The sequence below is a fragment of the Hemibagrus wyckioides genome, linkage group LG21, assembly GCF_019097595.1.
Source record: "Hemibagrus wyckioides isolate EC202008001 linkage group LG21, SWU_Hwy_1.0, whole genome shotgun sequence".
Taxonomy (NCBI): domain Eukaryota; kingdom Metazoa; phylum Chordata; class Actinopteri; order Siluriformes; family Bagridae; genus Hemibagrus; species Hemibagrus wyckioides.
In genome coordinates this window covers 1103841-1127501 of record NC_080730.1, presented here as the reverse complement: position 1 = coordinate 1127501, position 23661 = coordinate 1103841, and the positions used below count along the sequence as shown (strand labels likewise).

The window sequence follows — 23661 nt, the reverse complement described above, 5'->3', positions numbered from 1 at the left end:
ATTGAGAGTGGCAGAAAATAGAAATAATCTGAATAGATTATTAAAAGTATAATCTGGTTTGTAATAAACACACACACACATACCGTGTTGTGTTGTACCGTGATCTGATTATGAAATAAATAAATCAGGTTGTACTTGTTGCTGGTCAGAGAGCTTAAATAAAAATAGGAAATGCAAAATTCCAAAGTTGTTCCAAGTAAATTTTCAGGAATGTTCTGAAAAACATGAAGAGTCACAGCTCCAGAGAAGGAGAACTGAAGAGCTGAGAAACTCTGGTGTTAAATACTGAGGAAACTGAGTCATTATACAGAAACACCGAGTTACACACCGAGTTACACACCGAGTTACACACCGAGTTACACACTGAGTTACACTGAGTTACACACTGAGTTACACACTGAGTTACACTGAGTTACACACCGAGTTACACACCGAGTTACACTGAGTTACACACCGAGTTACACTGAGTTACACACCGAGTTACACTGAGTTACACACTGAGTTACACACTGAGTTACACTGAGTTACACACCGAGTTACACTGAGTTACACTGAGTTAACTCCAAGCAGGTTATCCAATTTAGCATGAAGGTGTTTCTCACAGGCTGAACATGCATGCTTCATCTGTTTAGTCAGATTGTCCATCAGGCTCTCTCTTTCCCCTCTCAAGTCAATGCCTTGAAAAGTTATGGTATGAGCACCAGGAGTTTGCTTTTCCAGACACTGGGTGATGAAAGTTTCCAGCATACCACCTGGGAGAGGGTTGGTATTCATGTAGTCAAGACTGGTCAAGCAGCTCTCAACCGCAGCAACAGCACTTGGTAGGATGAGGTCTGCCTTCTGTAGAGTCTGACTTAAGGTTGCAATCTCCTGGCTCATCAGCTAGGAAATGACAAAATGCAACAAACTGCAGATCCTTCAGGGTATTGAAAACCTTTTTCCCTCTACCAGCAATGTCAACATTGTGACTGGTTTCGGCCAAATATGAACGGCAACAGCTGCATACTGCCCAGCTTGGCTCACAAGATTGTCTTTTCCTCTCAGGAAGACCTTCAGTGTGCCGTGTCTAAATGAGGCACCCAACGTGTTCCCTCCACTGGCGTTGGTTTTTAGAACATAGATTCAAGTTCTTCACAGACTGTCTTAAGTTCTCTGTGGCTCTTTGGGCTGAAATTGTAGGTTTTCCAAATCAAGTGCAAAGTGTCATTTACACGACTCACTAAGCTCACCGCTTTCAAAACCCCAAGAAGAGCCAGCTCCAGCCTGTGAGCCATACAGTGAATGTCTATCAGTTTTGGATTGTCCACTCTCAGTTTTGCAACACCACCAGCTGTTTAGCCCACATTTGCACCATCAGCACAAAATCCAGCAAGCTTTTGCTTCCAGTCATCTAATCCAAATTTTGACATTGCGGATTGAATGCAGTCAGTTACACCATCACCATGAGCATGTGACAGCTCTGTGACAGAGACTAGATGATTTACTGGAGACCTATCATATAAATACCTCACATAGATTGCTCAATTTGTCTGTCACAGAAGAATTTGTTGCACCATCAATCATGATTGAAACGTAATTGGACTTTTCACTTTATTTGCCTCTATATCCTGTAAATCTGCGGCAATATTTGAAATGAGTTCAGTGCAGTGGACATCATTATCATACGTTGGGGAAATGTCTAGCCATTTTTTTTCTGCAGCATAATTAGTGGCTTCATCTGAGTGAAACTCAATTCCTCCTTTGCGATATAATATGCTGTATTCATTTTTACAGAAAGCTCACATCTCTCTGCGCTGTCACTCTTTTTCTTTTGAGTTTGGAACCCTTTTGCTATTCTTGGCTTAAAGCCATAACACTATCACGACAAGATGCATGTTGTGCTGTTTGAGTGTGCTGTGAGATTTTCATGTTTGAAGCAAAGCTAGGTTTTTTACTGCAGTACTTACATATCATAACATTTTCCTCCTCTGCACATTAAAGCCAATCAAAATCTGACAGCCACCGAGTCTGGAACTTTCGCTTTTACAATAAAATTTTTAATTCGGAATATGCAAGCTTTTCTGCCACATTTGACGTGCTTGGCTGGGGTTCGCCGGCGCATTCACCATCTAATATCTCCACAGAACTGGACTCTTTACTCTTCTTTGCGCTTGAAAACAAAAAATTATCGAACATTTTCTGCTCAGACTGGACTTTTTTGCATTCATTTGCATCCACAGTAAAGAAAGAAGACGATATAATGCATCAATTCTGTTTACACAGCATGGGTGGCCTATCTCTTTCTCTCACGTTTAGTGTGCGTGTGAGAGAAAGCGTAAGAGAGGGCTTAATGCGGACTGAGCAGGCACTGCAATTATATCTGCGCTAAATTTGTTGTTTGCATCTAACTTAATCACAGGCGAGTAAAATCTTAAAATTGACTATCCATTGGCTAATTGAAGCTAATTTAGTCACATAGCGGGAAATTTACTCGCATATGCGAGCAATTTACTCACATTGTAGAGGGTTGGAGTTACTGAGTTATGTCGAGTTACACCATTACACTGAGTTACACCGAGTTACACTTTTATACCAAGTTACACTGAGCTACACCTAACTACACTGTTACACCGAGTTACACCACACTGTTACACCGAGTTACAATAAGTTACTGAGTTACAATGATTACACCGAGTTACTGAGTTAAACAGAGTTACTGAGTTACACCAAGATACACCATTCTAAGGTACACCACACTGAAATACACCACACTGAGTTACACTGAGTTACTCTGAGTTACACTGAGCTACACTGAGTTACACCGAGCTACACTGAGTTACGCTGAGTTACACTGAGCTACACTGAGCTACACTGAGTTTCACCACACTGAGTTACACTGAGTTACACTGAGCTACACTGAGTTACACTGAGTTACGCTGAGTTACACTGAGCTACACTGAGCTACACTGAGCTACACTGAGCTACACTGAGCTACACCGAGCTACACTGAGTTTCACCACACTGAGTTACACTGAGTTACACTGAGCTACACTGAGTTACACTGAGCTACACTGAGTTACACTGAGTTACACTGAGCTACACTGAGCTACACTGAGTTACACTGAGTTACACTGAGTTACACTGAGCTACACTGAGTTTCACCACACTGAGTTACACTGAGTTACACTGAGCTACACTGAGTTACACTGAGCTACACTGAGTTACACTGAGTTACACTGAGCTACACTGAGCTACACTGAGTTACACTGAGCTACACTGAGCTACACTGAGTTTCACCACACTGAGTTACACTGAGTTTCACCACACTGAGTTACACTGAGTTTCACCACACTGAGCTACACCGAGCTACACTGAGTTACACTGAGCTACACTGAGCTACACTGAGTTTCACCACACTGAGTTACACTGAGTTACACTGAGCTACACTGAGCTACACTGAGCTACACTGAGCTACACCGAGCTACACTGAGTTTCACCACACTGAGTTACACTGAGTTACACTGAGCTACACTGAGTTACACTGAGTTTCAGCACACTGAGTTACACTGAGTTACACTGAGTTACACTGAGTTACACTGAGCTACACTGAGTTTCACCACACTGAGTTACACTGAGTTACACTGAGTTTCACCACACTGAGTTACACTGAGTTACACTGAGCTACACTGAGCTACACCGAGCTACACTGAGTTTCACCACACTGAGTTACACTGAGTTACACTGAGCTACACTGAGTTTCACCACACCGAGTTACACTGAGTTACACTGAGCTACACTGAGCTACACCGAACTACACTGAGTTTCACCACACTGAGTTACACTGAGTTACACTGAGCTACACTGAGTTACACTGAGCTACACTGAGTTACACTGAGCTACACTGAGTTACACCACACTGAGTTACACTGAGCTACACTGAGTTACACTGAGCTACACTGAGCTACACTGAGTTACACTGAGCTACACTGAGTTACACTGAGCTACACTGAGTTACACTGAGCTACACTGAGTTACACTGAGCTACACTGAGTTACACTGAGCTACACTGAGTTACACCACACTGAGTTACACTGAGCTACACTGAGTTACACTGAGCTACACTGAGTTACACTGAGTTACACTGAGCTACACTGAGTTACACTGAGCTACACTGAGCTACACTGAGTTACACTGAGCTACACTGAGTTACACTGAGCTACACTGAGTTACACTGAGCTACACTGAGTTACACCACACCGAGTTACACTGAGTTACACTGAGCTACACTGAGCTACACTGAGCTACACTGAGCTACACTGAGTTACACTGAGCTACACTGAGTTACACTGAGTTACACTGAGTTACACTGAGCTACACTGAGCTACACTGAGTTACACTGAGCTACACTGAGTTACACTGAGTTACACTGAGCTACACTGAGTTACACTGAGCTACACTGAGTTACACTGAGTTTCACCACACTGAGTTACACTGAGTTTCACCACACTGAGCTACACCGAGCTACACTGAGTTACACTGAGCTACACTGAGCTACACTGAGCTACACTGAGCTACACCGAGCTACACTGAGTTTCACCACACTGAGTTACACTGAGTTACACTGAGCTACACTGAGTTACACTGAGTTTCAGCACACTGAGTTACACTGAGTTACACTGAGTTACACTGAGTTACACTGAGTTACACTGAGCTACACTGAGTTTCACCACACTGAGTTACACTGAGTTACACTGAGTTACACTGAGTTACACTGAGTTTCACCACACTGAGTTACACTGAGTTACACTGAGTTACACTGAGTTACACTGAGTTTCACCACACTGAGTTACACTGAGTTACACTGAGTTACACTGAGCTACACTGAGCTACACTGAGCTACACTGAGTTTCACCACACTGAGTTACACTGAGTTACACTGAGCTACACTGAGCTACACCGAGCTACACTGAGTTTCACCACACTGAGTTACACTGAGTTACACTGAGCTACACTGAGTTTCACCACACCGAGTTACACTGAGTTACACTGAGCTACACTGAGCTACACCGAACTACACTGAGTTTCACCACACTGAGTTACACTGAGTTACACTGAGCTACACTGAGTTACACTGAGCTACACTGAGTTACACCACACTGAGTTACACTGAGTTACACTGAGCTACACTGAGTTACACTGAGCTACACTGAGTTACACTGAGCTACACTGAGTTACACCACACTGAGTTACACTGAGCTACACTGAGTTACACTGAGCTACACTGAGTTACACTGAGTTACACTGAGCTACACTGAGTTACACCACACCGAGTTACACTGAGTTACACTGAGTTACACTGAGCTACACTGAGCTACACTGAGCTACACTGAGCTACACTGAGTTACACTGAGTTACACTGAGTTACACTGAGCTACACTGAGTTACACTGAGCTACACTGAGTTACACTGAGCTACACTGAGTTACACTGAGTTACACTGAGCTACACTGAGTTACACTGAGTTACACTGAGCTACACTGAGTTACACTGAGCTACACTGAGTTACACCACACCGAGTTACACTGAGTTACACTGAGTTACACTGAGCTACACTGAGTTACACTGAGCTACACTGAGTTACACTGAGTTACACTGAGTTACACTGAGTTACACTGAGTTACACTGAGTTACACTGAGCTACACTGAGTTACACTGAGCTACACTGAGTTACACCACACTGAGTTACACTGAGTTACACTGAGTTACACCACACTGAGTTACACTGAGCTACACTGAGTTACACTGAGTTACACTGAGTTACACTGAGTTACACTGAGTTACACTGAGTTACACCACACTGAGTTACACTGAGTTACACTGAGTTACACCACACCGAGTTACACTGAGTTACACTGAGTTACACTGAGCTACACTGAGCTACACTGAGCTACACTGAGTTACACTGAGTTACACTGAGCTACACTGAGTTACACTGAGCTACACTGAGTTACACCACACTGAGTTACACTGAGTTACACTGAGCTACACTGAGTTACACCACACTGAGTTACACTGAGCTACACTGAGTTACACTGAGTTACACTGAGCTACACTGAGTTACACCACACTGAGTTACACTGAGCTACACTGAGTTACACTGAGCTACACTGAGTTACACTGAGTTACACTGAGCTACACTGAGTTACACTGAGCTACACTGAGTTACACTGAGCTACACTGAGTTTCACCACACTGAGTTACACTGAGCTACACTGAGTTACACTGAGCTACACTGAGTTACACTGAGTTACACTGAGCTACACTGAGTTACACTGAGCTACACTGAGTTACACCGAGCTACACTGAGTTACACTGAGTTACACTGAGCTACACTGAGTTACACTGAGCTACACTGAGTTACACTGAGTTACACTGAGTTACACTGAGCTACACTGAGTTACACTGAGCTACACTGAGTTACACTGAGCTACACTGAGTTACACTGAGCTACACTGAGTTACACTGAGCTACACTGAGTTACACTGAGCTACACTGAGTTACACTGAGTTACTCTGAGCTACACTGAGTTACACTGAGCTACACTGAGTTACACTGAGTTACACTGAGCTACACCGAGTTACACTGAGCTACACTGAGTTACACCACACTGAGTTACACTGAGTTACACTGAGTTACACTGAGTTACACTGAGCTACACTGAGTTACACTGAGCTACACTGAGTTACACTGAGTTACACTGAGCTACACTGAGTTACACTGAGCTACACTGAGTTACACTGAGCTACACTGAGTTACACTGAGTTACACTGAGCTACACTGAGTTACACTGAGCTACACTGAGTTACACCACACTGAGTTACACTGAGCTACACTGAGTTACACTGAGTTACACTGAGCTACACTGAGTTACACTGAGCTACACTGAGTTACACTGAGCTACACTGAGTTACACTGAGCTACACTGAGTTACACTGAGCTACACTGAGTTACACCACACTGAGTTACACCGAGCTACACTGAGTTACGCTGAGTTACACTGAGCTACACTGAGTTACGCTGAGCTACACTGAGTTACACTGAGTTACACTGAGCTACACTGAGTTACACCGAGCTACACTGAGCTACACTGAGTTACACCGAGCTACACTGAGTTACACTGAGCTACACCGAGCTACACTGAGTTTCACCACACTGAGCTACACTGAGTTACACTGAGCTACACTGAGTTACACTGAGTTACACTGAGCTACACTGAGCTACACTGAGTTACACTGAGCTACACTGAGTTACACTGAGTTACACTGAGCTACACTGCGCTACACCGAACTACACTGAGTTTCACCACACTGAGTTACACTGAGTTACACTGAGTTACACTGAGCTACACTGAGTTTCACCACACTGAGTTACACTGAGTTACACTGAGCTACACTGAGCTACACTGAGCTACACTGAGTTTCACCACACTGAGTTACACTGAGTTTCACCACACTGAGTTACACTGAGTTACACTGAGCTACCCTGAGTTACACTGAGTTACACTGAGCTACACTGAGTTTCACCACACTGAGTTACACTGAGTTACACTGAGCTACACTGAGCTACACTGAGTTACACTGAGTTTCACCACACTGAGTTACACTGAGTTACACTGAGTTACACTGAGTTACACTGAGCTACACTGAGTTACACTGAGTTACACTGAGTTACACTGAGTTACACTGAGCTACACTGAGTTACACCACACTGAGTTACACTGAGCTACACTGAGTTACACCACACTGAGTTACACTGAGCTACACTGAGTTACACCACACTGAGTTACACTGAGCTACACTGAGTTACACCACACTGAGTTACACTGAGCTACACTGAGTTACACTGAGTTACACTGAGCTACACTGAGTTACACCACACTGAGTTACACTGAGCTACACTGAGTTACACTGAGCTACACTGAGTTACACTGAGTTACACTGAGCTACACTGAGTTACACCACACCGAGTTACACTGAGTTACACTGAGTTACACTGAGCTACACTGAGCTACACTGAGCTACACTGAGTTACACCACACTGAGTTACACTGAGCTACACTGAGTTACACTGAGTTACACTGAGCTACACTGAGTTACACCACACTGAGTTACACTGAGCTACACTGAGTTACACCACACTGAGTTACACTGAGCTACACTGAGTTACACTGAGCTACACTGAGTTACACTGAGTTACACTGAGCTACACTGAGTTACACCACACCGAGTTACACTGAGTTACACTGAGTTACACTGAGCTACACTGAGCTACACTGAGCTACACTGAGTTACACTGAGCTACACTGAGTTACACTGAGTTACACTGAGCTACACTGAGTTACACTGAGTTACACTGAGTTACACTGAGCTACACTGAGTTACACTGAGTTACACTGAGTTACACTGAGTTACACTGAGCTACACTGAGTTACACTGAGCTACACTGAGTTACACTGAGCTACACTGAGTTACACTGAGCTACACTGAGCTACACTGAGTTACACTGAGCTACACTGAGTTACACTGAGTTACACTGAGCTACACTGAGTTACACTGAGTTACACTGAGTTACACTGAGCTACACTGAGTTACACTGAGCTACACTGAGTTACACCACACTGAGTTACACTGAGTTACACTGAGTTACACCACACTGAGTTACACTGAGCTACACTGAGTTACACTGAGTTACACTGAGTTACACCACACTGAGTTACACTGAGCTACACTGAGTTACACTGAGTTACACTGAGTTACACTGAGCTACACTGAGTTACACTGAGCTACACTGAGTTACACTGAGTTACACTGAGCTACACTGAGTTACACTGAGTTACACTGAGTTACACTGAGCTACACTGAGTTACACTGAGCTACACTGAGTTACACCACACTGAGTTACACTGAGTTACACTGAGCTACACTGAGTTACACTGAGCTACACTGAGTTACACCACACTGAGTTACACTGAGCTACACTGAGTTACACTGAGCTACACTGAGTTACACTGAGTTACACTGAGCTACACTGAGTTACACTGAGCTACACTGAGTTACACTGAGCTACACTGAGTTACACCACACTGAGTTACACTGAGCTACACTGAGTTACACTGAGCTACACTGAGTTACACTGAGTTACACTGAGCTACACTGAGTTACACTGAGCTACACTGAGTTACACCACACTGAGTTACACTGAGCTACACTGAGTTACACTGAGCTACACTGAGTTACACTGAGTTACACTGAGCTACACTGAGTTACACTGAGCTACACTGAGTTACACCACACTGAGTTACACTGAGCTACACTGAGTTACACTGAGCTACACTGAGTTACACTGAGCTACACTGAGTTACACTGAGTTACACTGAGTTACACTGAGTTACACTGAGCTACACTGAGTTACACTGAGCTACACTGAGTTACACCACACCGAGTTACACTGAGTTACACTGAGTTACACTGAGCTACACTGAGCTACACTGAGCTACACTGAGTTACACTGAGCTACACTGAGTTACACTGAGTTACACTGAGCTACACTGAGTTACACTGAGTTACACTGAGCTACACTGAGTTACACTGAGTTACACTGAGCTACACTGAGTTACACTGAGTTACACTGAGCTACACTGAGCTACACTGAGTTACACTGAGTTACACTGAGTTACACTGAGCTACACTGAGTTACACTGAGCTACACTGAGTTACACTGAGTTACACTGAGTTACACTGAGCTACACTGAGTTACACTGAGCTACACTGAGTTACACTGAGTTACACTGAGTTACACTGAGCTACACTGAGTTACACTGAGCTACACTGAGTTACACTGAGTTACACTGAGCTACACTGAGTTACACTGAGCTACACTGAGTTACACTGAGTTACACTGAGTTACAATAAGTTACTGAGTTACAATGATTACACTGAGTTACTGAGTTAAACAGAGTTACTGAGTTACACCAAGATACACCATTCTAAGGTACACCACACTGAAATACACCACACTGAGTTACACTGAGTTACTCTGAGTTACACTGAGCTACACTGAGTTACACCGAGCTACACTGAGTTACGCTGAGTTACACTGAGCTACACTGAGTTACGCTGAGTTACACTGAGTTACACTGAGTTACGCTGAGTTACACTGAGCTACACTGAGTTACACCGAGCTACACTGAGTTACGCTGACTTACACTGAGCTACACTGAGCTACACTGAGTTTCACCACACTGAGTTACACTGAGTTACACTGAGCTACACTGAGTTACACTGAGTTACGCTGAGTTACACTGAGCTACACTGAGCTACACTGAGCTACACTGAGCTACACCGAGCTACACTGAGTTTCACCACACTGAGTTACACTGAGCTACACTGAGCTACACTGAGTTACACTGAGTTACGCTGAGTTACACTGAGCTACACTGAGCTACACCGAGCTACACTGAGTTTCACCACACTGAGTTACACTGAGTTACACTGAGTTACACTGAGTTACACTGAGTTACGCTGAGTTACACTGAGCTACACCGAGCTACACTGAGTTTCACCACACTGAGTTACACTGAGTTACACTGAGTTACACTGAGTTACACTGAGCTACACTGAGTTACACTGAGCTACACTGAGCTACACTGAGTTACACTGAGCTACACTGAGTTACACTGAGTTTCACCACACTGAGCTACACTGAGTTACACTGAGTTTCACCACACTGAGCTACACTGAGTTACACTGAGTTACACTGAGCTACACTGAGTTACACCGAGCTACACTGAGTTACGCTGACTTACACTGAGCTACACTGAGCTACACTGAGTTTCACTGAGCTACACTGAGCTACACTGAGTTTCACCACACTGAGTTACACTGAGTTACACTGAGCTACACTGAGTTACACTGAGTTACGCTGAGTTACACTGAGCTACACTGAGCTACACTGAGCTACACTGAGCTACACCGAGCTACACTGAGTTTCACCACACTGAGTTACACTGAGTTACACTGAGCTACACTGAGCTACACTGAGTTACACTGAGCTACACTGAGTTACACTGAGCTACACTGAGCTACACTGAGTTACACTGAGCTACACTGAGTTACACTGAGTTTCACCACACTGAGCTACACTGAGTTACACTGAGCTACACTGAGTTACACTGAGTTTCACCACACTGAGCTACACTGAGTTTCACCACACTGAGTTACACTGAGTTTCACCACACTGAGTTACACTGAGTTTCACCACACTGAGCTACACCGAGCTACACTGAGTTACACTGAGCTACACTGAGCTACACTGAGTTTCACCACACTGAGTTACACTGAGCTACACTGAGCTACACTGAGCTACACTGAGTTTCACCACACTGAGTTACACTGAGTTACACTGAGCTACACTGAGCTACACTGAGCTACACTGAGCTACACCGAGCTACACTGAGTTTCACCACACTGAGTTACACTGAGTTACACTGAGTTACACTGAGCTACACTGAGTTTCACCACACTGAGTTACACTGAGTTACACTGAGCTACACTGAGTTACACTGAGTTTCACCACACTGAGTTACACTGAGTTTCAGCACACTGAGCTACACCGAGCTACACTGAGTTACACTGAGCTACACTGAGCTACACTGAGTTTCACCACACTGAGTTACACTGAGTTACACTGAGTTACACTGAGCTACACTGAGCTACACTGAGTTTCACCACACTGAGTTACACTGAGCTACACTGAGCTACACCGAGCTACACTGAGTTTCACCACACTGAGTTACACTGAGTTACACTGAGCTACACTGAGTTTCACCACACCGAGTTACACTGAGTTACACTGAGCTACACTGAGCTACACCGAACTACACTGAGTTTCACCACACTGAGTTACACTGAGTTACACTGAGCTACCCTGAGTTACACTGAGTTACACTGAGCTACACTGAGTTACACCACACTGAGTTACACTGAGCTACACTGAGTTACACTGAGCTACACTGAGTTACACTGAGCTACACTGAGTTACACCACACTGAGTTACACTGAGCTACACTGAGTTACACTGAGTTACACTGAGCTACACTGAGTTACACTGAGTTACACTGAGTTACACTGAGTTACACCACACCGAGTTACACTGAGTTACACTGAGTTACACTGAGCTACACTGAGTTACACTGAGTTACACTGAGTTACACTGAGTTACAATAAGTTACTGAGTTACAATGATTACACCGAGTTACTGAGTTAAACAGAGTTACTGAGTTACACCAAGATACACCATTCTAAGGTACACCACACTGAAATACACCACACTGAGTTACACTGAGTTACTCTGAGTTACACTGAGCTACACTGAGTTACACCGAGCTACACTGAGTTACGCTGAGTTACACTGAGCTACACTGAGTTACGCTGAGTTACACTGAGTTACACTGAGTTACGCTGAGTTACACTGAGCTACACTGAGTTACACCGAGCTACACTGAGTTACGCTGACTTACACTGAGCTACACTGAGCTACACTGAGTTTCACTGAGCTACACTGAGCTACACTGAGTTTCACCACACTGAGTTACACTGAGTTACACTGAGCTACACTGAGTTACACTGAGTTACGCTGAGTTACACTGAGCTACACTGAGCTACACTGAGCTACACTGAGCTACACCGAGCTACACTGAGTTTCACCACACTGAGTTACACTGAGCTACACTGAGCTACACTGAGTTACACTGAGTTACACTGAGCTACACTGAGTTACACTGAGCTACACTGAGCTACACTGAGTTACACTGAGCTACACTGAGTTACACTGAGTTTCACCACACTGAGCTACACTGAGTTACACTGAGTTTCACCACACTGAGCTACACTGAGTTACACTGAGTTACACTGAGCTACACTGAGTTACACCGAGCTACACTGAGTTACGCTGACTTACACTGAGCTACACTGAGCTACACTGAGTTTCACTGAGCTACACTGAGCTACACTGAGTTTCACCACACTGAGTTACACTGAGCTACACTGAGTTACACTGAGTTACGCTGAGTTACACTGAGCTACACTGAGCTACACTGAGCTACACTGAGCTACACCGAGCTACACTGAGTTTCACCACACTGAGTTACACTGAGCTACACTGAGCTACACTGAGTTACACTGAGTTACACTGAGCTACACTGAGTTACACTGAGCTACACTGAGCTACACTGAGTTACACTGAGCTACACTGAGTTACACTGAGTTTCACCACACTGAGCTACACTGAGTTACACTGAGCTACACTGAGTTACACTGAGTTTCACCACACTGAGCTACACTGAGTTTCACCACACTGAGTTACACTGAGTTTCACCACACTGAGTTACACTGAGTTTCACCACACTGAGCTACACCGAGCTACACTGAGTTACACTGAGCTACACTGAGCTACACTGAGTTTCACCACACTGAGTTACACTGAGCTACACTGAGCTACACTGAGCTACACTGAGTTTCACCACACTGAGTTACACTGAGTTACACTGAGCTACACTGAGCTACACTGAGCTACACTGAGCTACACCGAGCTACACTGAGTTTCACCACACTGAGTTACACTGAGTTACACTGAGCTACACTGAGTTTCACCACACTGAGTTACACTGAGTTACACTGAGTTACACTGAGTTTCAGCACACTGAGCTACACCGAGCTACACTGAGTTACACTGAGCTACACTGAGCTACACTGAGTTTCACCACACTGAGTTACACTGAGTTACACTGAGTTACACTGAGCTACACTGAGCTACACTGAGTTTCACCACACTGAGTTACACTGAGCTACACTGAGCTACACTGAGCTACACCGAGCTACACTGAGTTTCACCACACTGAGTTACACTGAGTTACACTGAGCTACACTGAGCTACACCGAACTACACTGAGTTTCACCACACTGAGTTACACTGAGTTACACTGAGCTACCCTGAGTTACACTGAGTTACACTGAGCTACACTGAGTTACACCACACTGAGTTACACTGAGCTACACTGAGTTACACTGAGCTACACTGAGTTACACTGAGCTACACTGAGTTACACCACACTGAGTTACACTGAGCTACACTGAGTTACACTGAGCTACACTGAGTTACACTGAGTTACACTGAGCTACACTGAGTTACACTGAGTTACACTGAGCTACACTGAGTTACACTGAGCTACACTGAGTTACACTGAGTTACACTGAGCTACACTGAGTTACACTGAGCTACACTGAGTTACACTGAGTTACACTGAGCTACACTGAGTTACACTGAGTTACACTGAGCTACACTGAGTTACACTGAGTTACACTGAGCTACACTGAGTTACACTGAGTTACACTGAGCTACACTGAGCTACACTGAGTTACACTGAGCTACACTGAGTTACACTGAGTTACACTGAGTTACACTGAGCTACACTGAGTTACACTGAGTTACACTGAGTTACACTGAGCTACACTGAGTTACACTGAGTTACACTGAGTTACACTGAGCTACACTGAGTTACACTGAGCTACACTGAGTTACACTGAGTTACACTGAGCTACACTGAGTTACACTGAGTTACACTGAGCTACACTGAGTTACACTGAGTTACACTGAGTTACACTGAGTTACGCTGAGTTACGCTGAGTTACGCTGAGTTACACTGAGTTACGCTGAGTTACGCTGAGTTACACCGAGTTACACCGAGCTACACCAAGCTACACCGAGTTACACCGAGCTACACCGAGTTACACCGAGCTACACCGAGTTACACCGAGTTACACCGAGCTACACCGAGTTACACCGAGTTACACTGAGTTACACCGAGCTACACCGAGCTACACCGAGTTACACCGAGCTACACCGAGTTACACCGAGCTACACCGAGTTACACTGAGTTACACCGAGCTACACCGAGTTACACTGAGTTACACTGAGTTACACCACACTGAGTTACACTGAGCTACACCGAGATACACTGAGTTACACTGAGCTACACTGAGTTACACTGAGTTACACCACACTGAGTTACACTGAGTTACACTGAGCTACACTGAGTTACACCGAGCTACACCGAGCTACACTGAGTTACACTGAGCTACACTGAGTTACACCACACTGAGTTACACTGAGTTACACTGAGCTACACTGAGTTACACCACACTGAGTTACACTGAGTTACACTGAGCTACACTGAGTTACACCACACTGAGTTACACTGAGTTACACTGAGCTACACTGAGTTACACCTCACCGAGCTACACTACACCAAGTTACACCACACCGAGCTACACCGAGTTACACTGAGCTACACTGAGCTACACCGAGTTACACTGAGCTACACTGAGCTACACTGAGTTACACTGAGTTACACTGAGCTACACTGAGTTACACTGAGCTACACTGAGTTACACTGAGTTACACTGAGTTACACTGAGCTACACTGAGCTACACTGAGTTACACTGAGCTACACTGAGTTACACTGAGTTACACTGAGCTACACTGAGTTACACTGAGCTACACTGAGTTACACTGAGCTACACTGAGTTACACTGAGTTACACTGAGTTACACTGAGTTACACTGAGCTACACTGAGTTACACTGAGCTACACTGAGTTACACTGAGTTACACTGAGCTACACTGAGTTACACTGAGCTACACTGAGTTACACTGAGCTACACTGAGTTACACTGAGTTACACTGAGTTACACTGAGTTACACTGAGCTACACTGAGTTACACTGAGTTACACTGAGTTACACTGAGCTACACTGAGTTACACTGAGCTACACTGAGTTACACTGAGCTACACTGAGTTACACTGAGTTACACTGAGTTACACTGAGTTACACTGAGTTACACTGAGCTACACTGAGTTACACCACACTGAGTTACACTGAGTTACACTGAGCTACACTGAGTTACACTGAGCTACACTGAGTTACACTGAGTTACACTGAGCTACACTGAGTTACACTGAGTTACACTGAGTTACACTGAGTTACACTGAGTTACACTGAGCTACACTGAGTTACACTGAGCTACACTGAGTTACACTGAGTTACACTGAGCTACACTGAGTTACACTGAGCTACACTGAGTTACACTGAGCTACACTGAGTTACACTGAGTTACACTGAGTTACACTGAGTTACACTGAGCTACACTGAGTTACACTGAGCTACACTGAGTTACACTGAGTTACACTGAGCTACACTGAGCTACACTGAGTTACACTGAGCTACACTGAGTTACACTGAGTTACACTGAGTTACACTGAGTTACACTGAGTTACACTGAGCTACACTGAGTTACACTGAGTTACACTGAGTTACACTGAGCTACACTGAGTTACACTGAGCTACACTGAGTTACACTGAGCTACACTGAGTTACACTGAGTTACACTGAGTTACACTGAGTTACACTGAGCTACACTGAGTTACACTGAGTTACACTGAGTTACACTGAGCTACACTGAGTTAATAATACATTAATCAGGGGACTGACTGTAAGTGGAGCTTAGCATCAAGTCTCATGGGGTACACACACACACACACACACATATACACACATAAGTATATACACACACACATATATACACACATAAGTACACACACACACACATATACACACACATATATACACACACACATACACACTCACATATATATAACCACATATACACACACACATTTTATATAAAGTTATTTATTTTTATATTTTATTTACTCCTTATTTCTCACACTGATTCTTAATGATTTATATTTTTATTTTCATGTTTCACCAGATTTCACCTGCAAAAGTCACAGAAATATAAATGTTCTAAAATATATTGTAATTAAGATTAGTCTGTGTGTGTATGTGTGTATATGTATGTGTGTGTGTATGTGTGTGTATGTATGTGTGTATGTGTGTGTGTGTATGTGTGTGTATGTATGTGTGTATATGTATGTGTGTATGTGTGTGTGTGTAAGTACCACAAGGTTTGCTTCACTTTTAATCCTTTAAGAAGATTTTTCAGAAGCTTGATAGAGATTTTTCTCAACATTCACTTCATACTGTGTGTGTGTGTGTGTGTGTGTGTGTGTTTCTGTTCTCAGAGCTTATTTCGAACTGTACCCTTGCTGGCTGTCAGGAGAACTGCGCCATCACACACTCCGGGCCTGTGTGTTACTGCAAGAACGGCTATGAGATCAGCCCGGATGGAAAAGTGTGTAAAGGTCTGTTTACACACACACACACACACTCTCTCTCTCTAACACACACACACACACACACACACACACGTCTTGTACCTGCCTCATTCATTTTGAAGTGTTTATTCCCCCTAAAACATTTCTATTCGTATTTATCTGTGTGTTTGTGTGTGTGTGTTGGTGTATGTGTGTGTGTATGTGTGTTTGTGTGTGTGTGTGTGTATATATGTGTGTATATATGTGTGTATATATGTATGTGTGTGTGTTGGTGTATGTGTGTGTGTATATGTGTATATATGTGTGTATATATGTATATGTGTGTGTGTGTTGGTGTATGTGTGTGTGTATGTGTGTGTGTGTTCAGATTTTGATGAGTGTACAGTGTACGGGACGTGCAGTCAGACGTGTACAAACACTGAGGGCTCATATTTCTGCTCCTGTGTGGAAGGCTACCTCGCTCAGCCTGATAACCGATCCTGTAAAGCTAAAAACGGTAATAATAATAATAATAATCCCTCAGAGTCACGGCAGGTTTATTACGCTAACTTTCCCTCCCTTTCTCCTCAGTGCCCGTGGATCGTCTGCCCGTGTTGCTAATCGCTAACTCCCAGAACATCCAGGCTACATCTCTGAGCGGCTCCAGCAGCTTGTCGCTCCACACCAGCACCAAGCAGACCACTGCCATGGACTTCCTGTACAAACAGGAAACAGTATGCTGGATCCACGTGGGGGACACGCCTGCCGGGACGCAGCTGAAATGTGCCAAAATCCCTGGACTGAAGAATTTCACTGAGGAGAGAGTCATTAATATATCACTCAGTTTACATCGTGAGTACACACACACACACACTCACTCACACTGGAGAGACAGAAAGACAGAGAGCAAGACAGACAGACAAAGAGCGAGACAGACAGACAGACAGAGAGAGAGAGAGAGAGAGACAAAGAGAGAGAAAAACAGACAGACAGACAGACAGACAAACAGAGAGACAAAGAGAGAGATAAACAGACAGAGAGACAGACAGACAGGTTTAAATATGTATTTGTTGAAGATTTTGCAGTTGCTAGACAAGTGCTCTCATCCTCCTTTTCCCACACACACCCCAATACCACCAACACCACACACACACACACAAATCTGCATTATTGCACGTATTTCTGGTTATTGTGCAAGATGTGTGCACATACGCCTGTATATATGTGCGTGTGTGTGTGTGTGTGTGTGTGTGATTTCATCATGTTACTCTGGTCTCCTTTTTAACTCTAAGGACATCAGCAAACTTTTCCTGAGTCAGATCCATTAAATGATCAGTGATTTCCAGGTACACCAGAGAGAGAGAGAGAGAGAGAGACTTGATTTTTTACAAAACTTTATTTACACAGGCCACATATCATAAACAAATCATCAGTGACTAAATAAATAAATATGTATTAAAATAATGTCACTAAATTAGTTTAAACACAGGTGATGATTAGTTTAGCTCTGCTGCAAAGTTAAGTTTTCCATCTGTAACAGAGTGTAACAGAGTGTTGGAACTCAGAACCCCTCCGAGTGGACATATCACAGGGTGGAATTTTAGATTGTGTTGCAAAGATTGTGTCACAAAACATTCTCCCAACACCACACACATTTAAACACATCCACCTCATTCATACTTTTATAAAAGTTAAAATCAATTAAAATTCTTGACTTTATCAGCCTTTTCAGAATTCTTATGGCTTCACAGTCGAATATTTTGTGCAATCTGTTTTTTCTGGCTCAGGTATATCACCATTTTGGCCTGACCAAATATAAAATTGATCAGTTGGCACCTGAACCGGTGTTTCCTGACAAACTTAAAACCAGAAATAAAACACTGAAAAGTAAAAACAATAAAAGACCTTAAAATGCTCCGTAAAAACACAAACAGTGACTGTAACCTGGAGCAGTGAATAAAAGCATGAAAAACTGTTTCTCTCTGTGAACAAAAAGGACAGTCAATTCAGTTCAATTCAGTTCAATTCAATTTATTTTGTATAGCGCCTTTTACAATGAACATTGTCTCAAAGCAGCTTTACAAAAGAAGAAAACAGAGAAAGGGGAGGGGAAAATGAAAAATAATAATAAAAAATAACTAATTAACTAGAAATAAGAATAAATTATTAAATTCTATAATTAGACTATTTTATCCTATTTTATTCCTAATGAGAAGCCTGTGGCAATGGTGGCAAGGAAAAACTCCCTGGGATGGAAAGGAAGAAACCTTGAGAGGAACCAGGCTCAGAAGAGAACCCATCCTCATTTGGGTGACACTAAACAGAAAATAATGTAACTGTAACTGATTAATGTCCTTTCTACAACAGAAATCAATGACCCATGAGGAACTATTAGGTCAGTGTAGTTTCTAAGGTCATTATAAACACTAGTTCTTTGCTGTCACGGGCTGACAGATGAAATGGCAGATCTGTGATGGTGTGAAAGTCCCCAAGTGTCTCTGTCCATAGCTGTCTCCTGGTCCACACAGATCCATCCACAGCATCAGTGGGCACCATCAAGCGGCGAGACTCCAGCCAGGGGTAGCGCACTGGAAACTGGCAAACACTGGGAGCTCAGGAGTGGGGTGTATAGCTCCACAGAGAAGGTAGAGAGAGAAAGAGAAAGATATTAAGTTTCTGATCATGTGATGTTTAAAGACAAAGTAGAATTATGTGTAAAGTGCGGGCAGGGACTCCGGCAAGACTAGCTATGACATCATAACTAAAAGGGATGAACAATCATGTGAAACATCAGGGTTTAAAACAGAAATAAAAGAGTTCACAGAGATAATACAGTGTAAAATCCTCCATTGGAGGTCAGCAGCTTTTTTAGTTAACGGTGGTTTATACAGTGCGTCCACTCCGGTTTAAAATCATCATTAAAACCATGTACACTTCTCCATGGGGTGTCCACCCTCCCACTCAGCTTCTTCTTATTTAAAACCTTTACACACGCTCTGTAGAGCAGCTTCCCCGACACTGACCCAAAGTCCATCTCCCCTTCACCCCGGCACTCCAGGAGGGGGCCTGCACACCCGTCGAGGTCAGGAGCGATGTTGAGCTGGGGAAAGGGTTTGTCCTCTGCAGGACCAGGCTCTGTGTGTGGATAGTCCATTAGCTGAACACGCTCCTCTGAAGTTAGTGCAGATTTCCAGCGGTGTAAAAGCTGATTGACAACACGCAGGGACCGCAGTCCCATACGTGCTGCCAGGTCCTCTGCCCTCGACAAGTCTGACCCCGCGATGTTCACAAGCACCCGGAGTGTCACAATCCCTGACGAGATGAGAGTTCTGGACTGTGCAGGGACGGTCACACTGGAGATGTCCAGTCGCCCGCCGTACACCAGAGCTAGCTCCTCCAGCAGCCAGTGTAGTGTTCTGCAGCCCTTGCTCTGTTTCTTAAAAAAGTTCCAAGTTTTAAAAAGTCCATGGTAGAACACTGGTAATCTGGAAATGTCCAGCATTTTTGTGTCCATTTAAAAACAATGCTCTGTCCAGCCTCAGTCCTTGAACTGTGCGTAATAATCCACTGGCTGCTGCTCTCCATACTAAGTCTCCGGGTCCAGTGAGGAGTCTCTGGATGAACTGGAGGCAGAAGGCTGAGGCTCTGCTGGACAGCTGGACCAGCCCCTGTCCTTCTTCTTCTTTGGGCAGGTGGAGCACACTCTGTGGAATCCAGTGGAGATTGTCCCAGAAGAAGTCCACCAGCAGGGCCTGGATGTTCACTAGCAGGTTTGGTGGAGGATCCATGCATGCCAGCTTGTGCCAGAGGGACGACGTGGCGAGGTTCTCTGTAGGACATCTTTGGGCAGCCGCTTCCACCTGCTCAGTCTGCCCTTCACATACTCTACAGAGCCTTCCCAGTTTTTATTTAAAAACTCATTGTTCCCCAGGTAGACACCCAAGTATTTAAAACCACCTCTTTTCCACGCTAAGCCTCCTGGTAGTGACGGTTGCCCACCTTCCCACTCCCCAACTAAAATGGCTTCACTCTTTGACCAGTAAACTTTGGCAGAGGATAAAATTTGAAAGTCATTTAAAATATCAGTTAAAACATAGACATCATTTTGTGTGTTTATCATCACTACCAGATCATCTGCATAAGCTGATAAACATATTGAGGCATTAGCATGTGGAATATTAAAACCAGAGAGATTACTTCTTAACTTGATTAAAAGAGGTTCAATAGCTAGAGAGTACAACATTCCAGAGAGGGAACAGCCCTGCCTGATCCCTCTGTACACTCTAAAAGGATCACATAAACCACCGTTAACCTTCAGTACACTCTCAATGTCACTGTACAACACCTTGATCATGGCTATAAAACCTGGACTGAACCCAAAGGCTTCCAGCACCTTCCACAAATATTCGTGTTCAACCCGGTCAAAAGCCTTTTCCTGATCTAGAGAAATCAGACCAGTCTTTAAGCCCAATAGCCTGGAGACGTCCAAAATGTCACGAATTAGATACACATTATCGAATATGGACCTATCAGGCACACAGTATGTCTGGTCCTGGTGAATGAGCTGCTCCATTACCTTAGTCAGTCTCGAGGCTAATGCTTTTGAGAGCAGCTTGCAGTCAGTGCACAGTAGTGAGACCGGGCGCCAGTTTTTCAGGTGGGTCAGGTCTCCCTTCTTCGGTAGCAGGGTCAGGACAGCCCTCCTGCAGCTCAACGGGAGTTCGCCTCTCCGTACGCTGTCCCGTAGGACATCCAGCATGTCCTGCCCTATGACAGCCCAGAATGCCCTGTAAAACTCGACAGAGAGACCATCTATACCTGACCCCCGTCCATTCTCCATCCACTGGAGAGCCTCATGAACCTCCTCCAGCATCAACTCCCTGTCCAGCTCTCTGGCCTCTTGCTCAGAGAGCTTTGGCAGGTCCATGAGGAAGCTGTCCTCCACTACTTGTGCCCCTGACCACTCACTGCTGTACATCTTCGAGTAGAAGCTTACTGTCTGCTGGCGAATTTCAGTGGGCTCAGATAAGAGATCCCCTGATTCTGTTTGCACAGCATGTATAAATCTTTTCAGTCCATTCTTCTGCTCTAAACTGAAAAAGAACTTTGAAGGAGCATCCATCTCAGCTGCGCTTTAAAGCGTGAGCGGACCAGCGCCCCCTGTGCTGTAATGTCTAACAGGTCGTTCATTTTGGCTTTTTTACTTTTGAGGGCTTCAATATGCCCTCGATTTCCAGTGGCCTCCAAACGCTGGAGTTCCACTATTTCTATCTCCAGAGCTTTCAGAGATCTAACAATGTCTCTTGTGACATTGAGAGTGTACTGCTGACAGAATTCTTTGATTTGTGTTTTCGTCACATCCCACCACAGCTGAAGTGAACTAAAAGCTGCCTTCTCATGTTTAAAACAATTCCATAAATAAATAAAAGTCTCTTTCAAATTTGCGTCTTCTAAAAGAGCAGTGTTAAAATACTAGTAGGTGCTCCTAGGTTTAACCTTCTCTTTAGTGATAGTACACTGGACCATGCTGTGGTCAGAGATACCTACTGGAACAATAAAACACTTTGTAAAAAACGTTAGCTGGTGTTTAAAACCATAAAAATGGTCTAATCTGGCCAGGGAGAGTGTGTTGTCTATGGCATGGGCCCACGTGTACTGTCTCTTGTCCTTATTAAAAGTTCTCTGTATGTCACTTAACTCGTGGGCCTCCACCATCTCCCACAGACGTGAAGCCACATGAGGTTCTGTGTGGTTCCGATCCAAATTATCTGTTGTGCAGTTAAAATCACCACCCAGAATTAAAATCTCTGCAATGTTGCAGTCAGCAATAACATTATTCAACGTGTCTAAAAACGTCATTCTCTCCACTGCACTGGTGGGAGTGTACACACAGATAAAAACCTTGTGTGCAATATAACAGCTCTACACTAGTATTTGTGCAGTATTTCTGTAGTATTTGTACAGTATTTCTGTAGTATTTGTACAGTATTTGTATTTATTTATTCTTTTTTAAAGTTTATAAAACAGTGTATATATTTCTTTCTTTTTCTCTTATATTTTATTTTCATATCTTTATATTTCTTTCTTTTTCTCTTATATTTTTATTTTCATTAGAGCAACTGTAACATGGCAAAGGACTTTCCCCCTGGGATTAATAAAGTTCTTTGAATCTTGAATCTTGAATGAATCTTGAAAAACTAAAACCTCATTCTCATAAAAAGTTTTCACTTTTAAAAGCCTCCCATTTAAAATCTCCTCAACTGAATAAGAACAAGGAATAAAACTGCGAGTAAAGAGCAAGGCGACTCCACCACTGTGTTGTGTTATGGCTTAAAATCACCAACCCATCCCACTCCTTCACCCAATCAGCAGCATTGCTGGTATCGCTGTGGGTTTCTTGCAGCATGACAAC

At 43.8% G+C, this 23661-nt stretch overlaps 1 protein-coding gene across 7 annotated transcripts in view; it reads left to right on the top strand.

Annotated features, from left to right (window-relative positions):
- The window catches only part of lrp1aa (low density lipoprotein receptor-related protein 1Aa), a 190604-nt gene that overhangs the window by 39138 nt on the left and 127805 nt on the right, over positions 1-23661 (top strand). For all 7 annotated transcript variants that reach the window (XM_058373888.1, XM_058373889.1, XM_058373887.1 and 4 more), the window contains exons 4-6: positions 17178-17297; positions 17638-17766; positions 17841-18101. In XM_058373888.1, coding sequence (XP_058229871.1) covers positions 17178-17297; positions 17638-17766; positions 17841-18101 — 510 coding nt within the window. The remainder of the gene's footprint in view (positions 1-17177; positions 17298-17637; positions 17767-17840; positions 18102-23661) is intronic.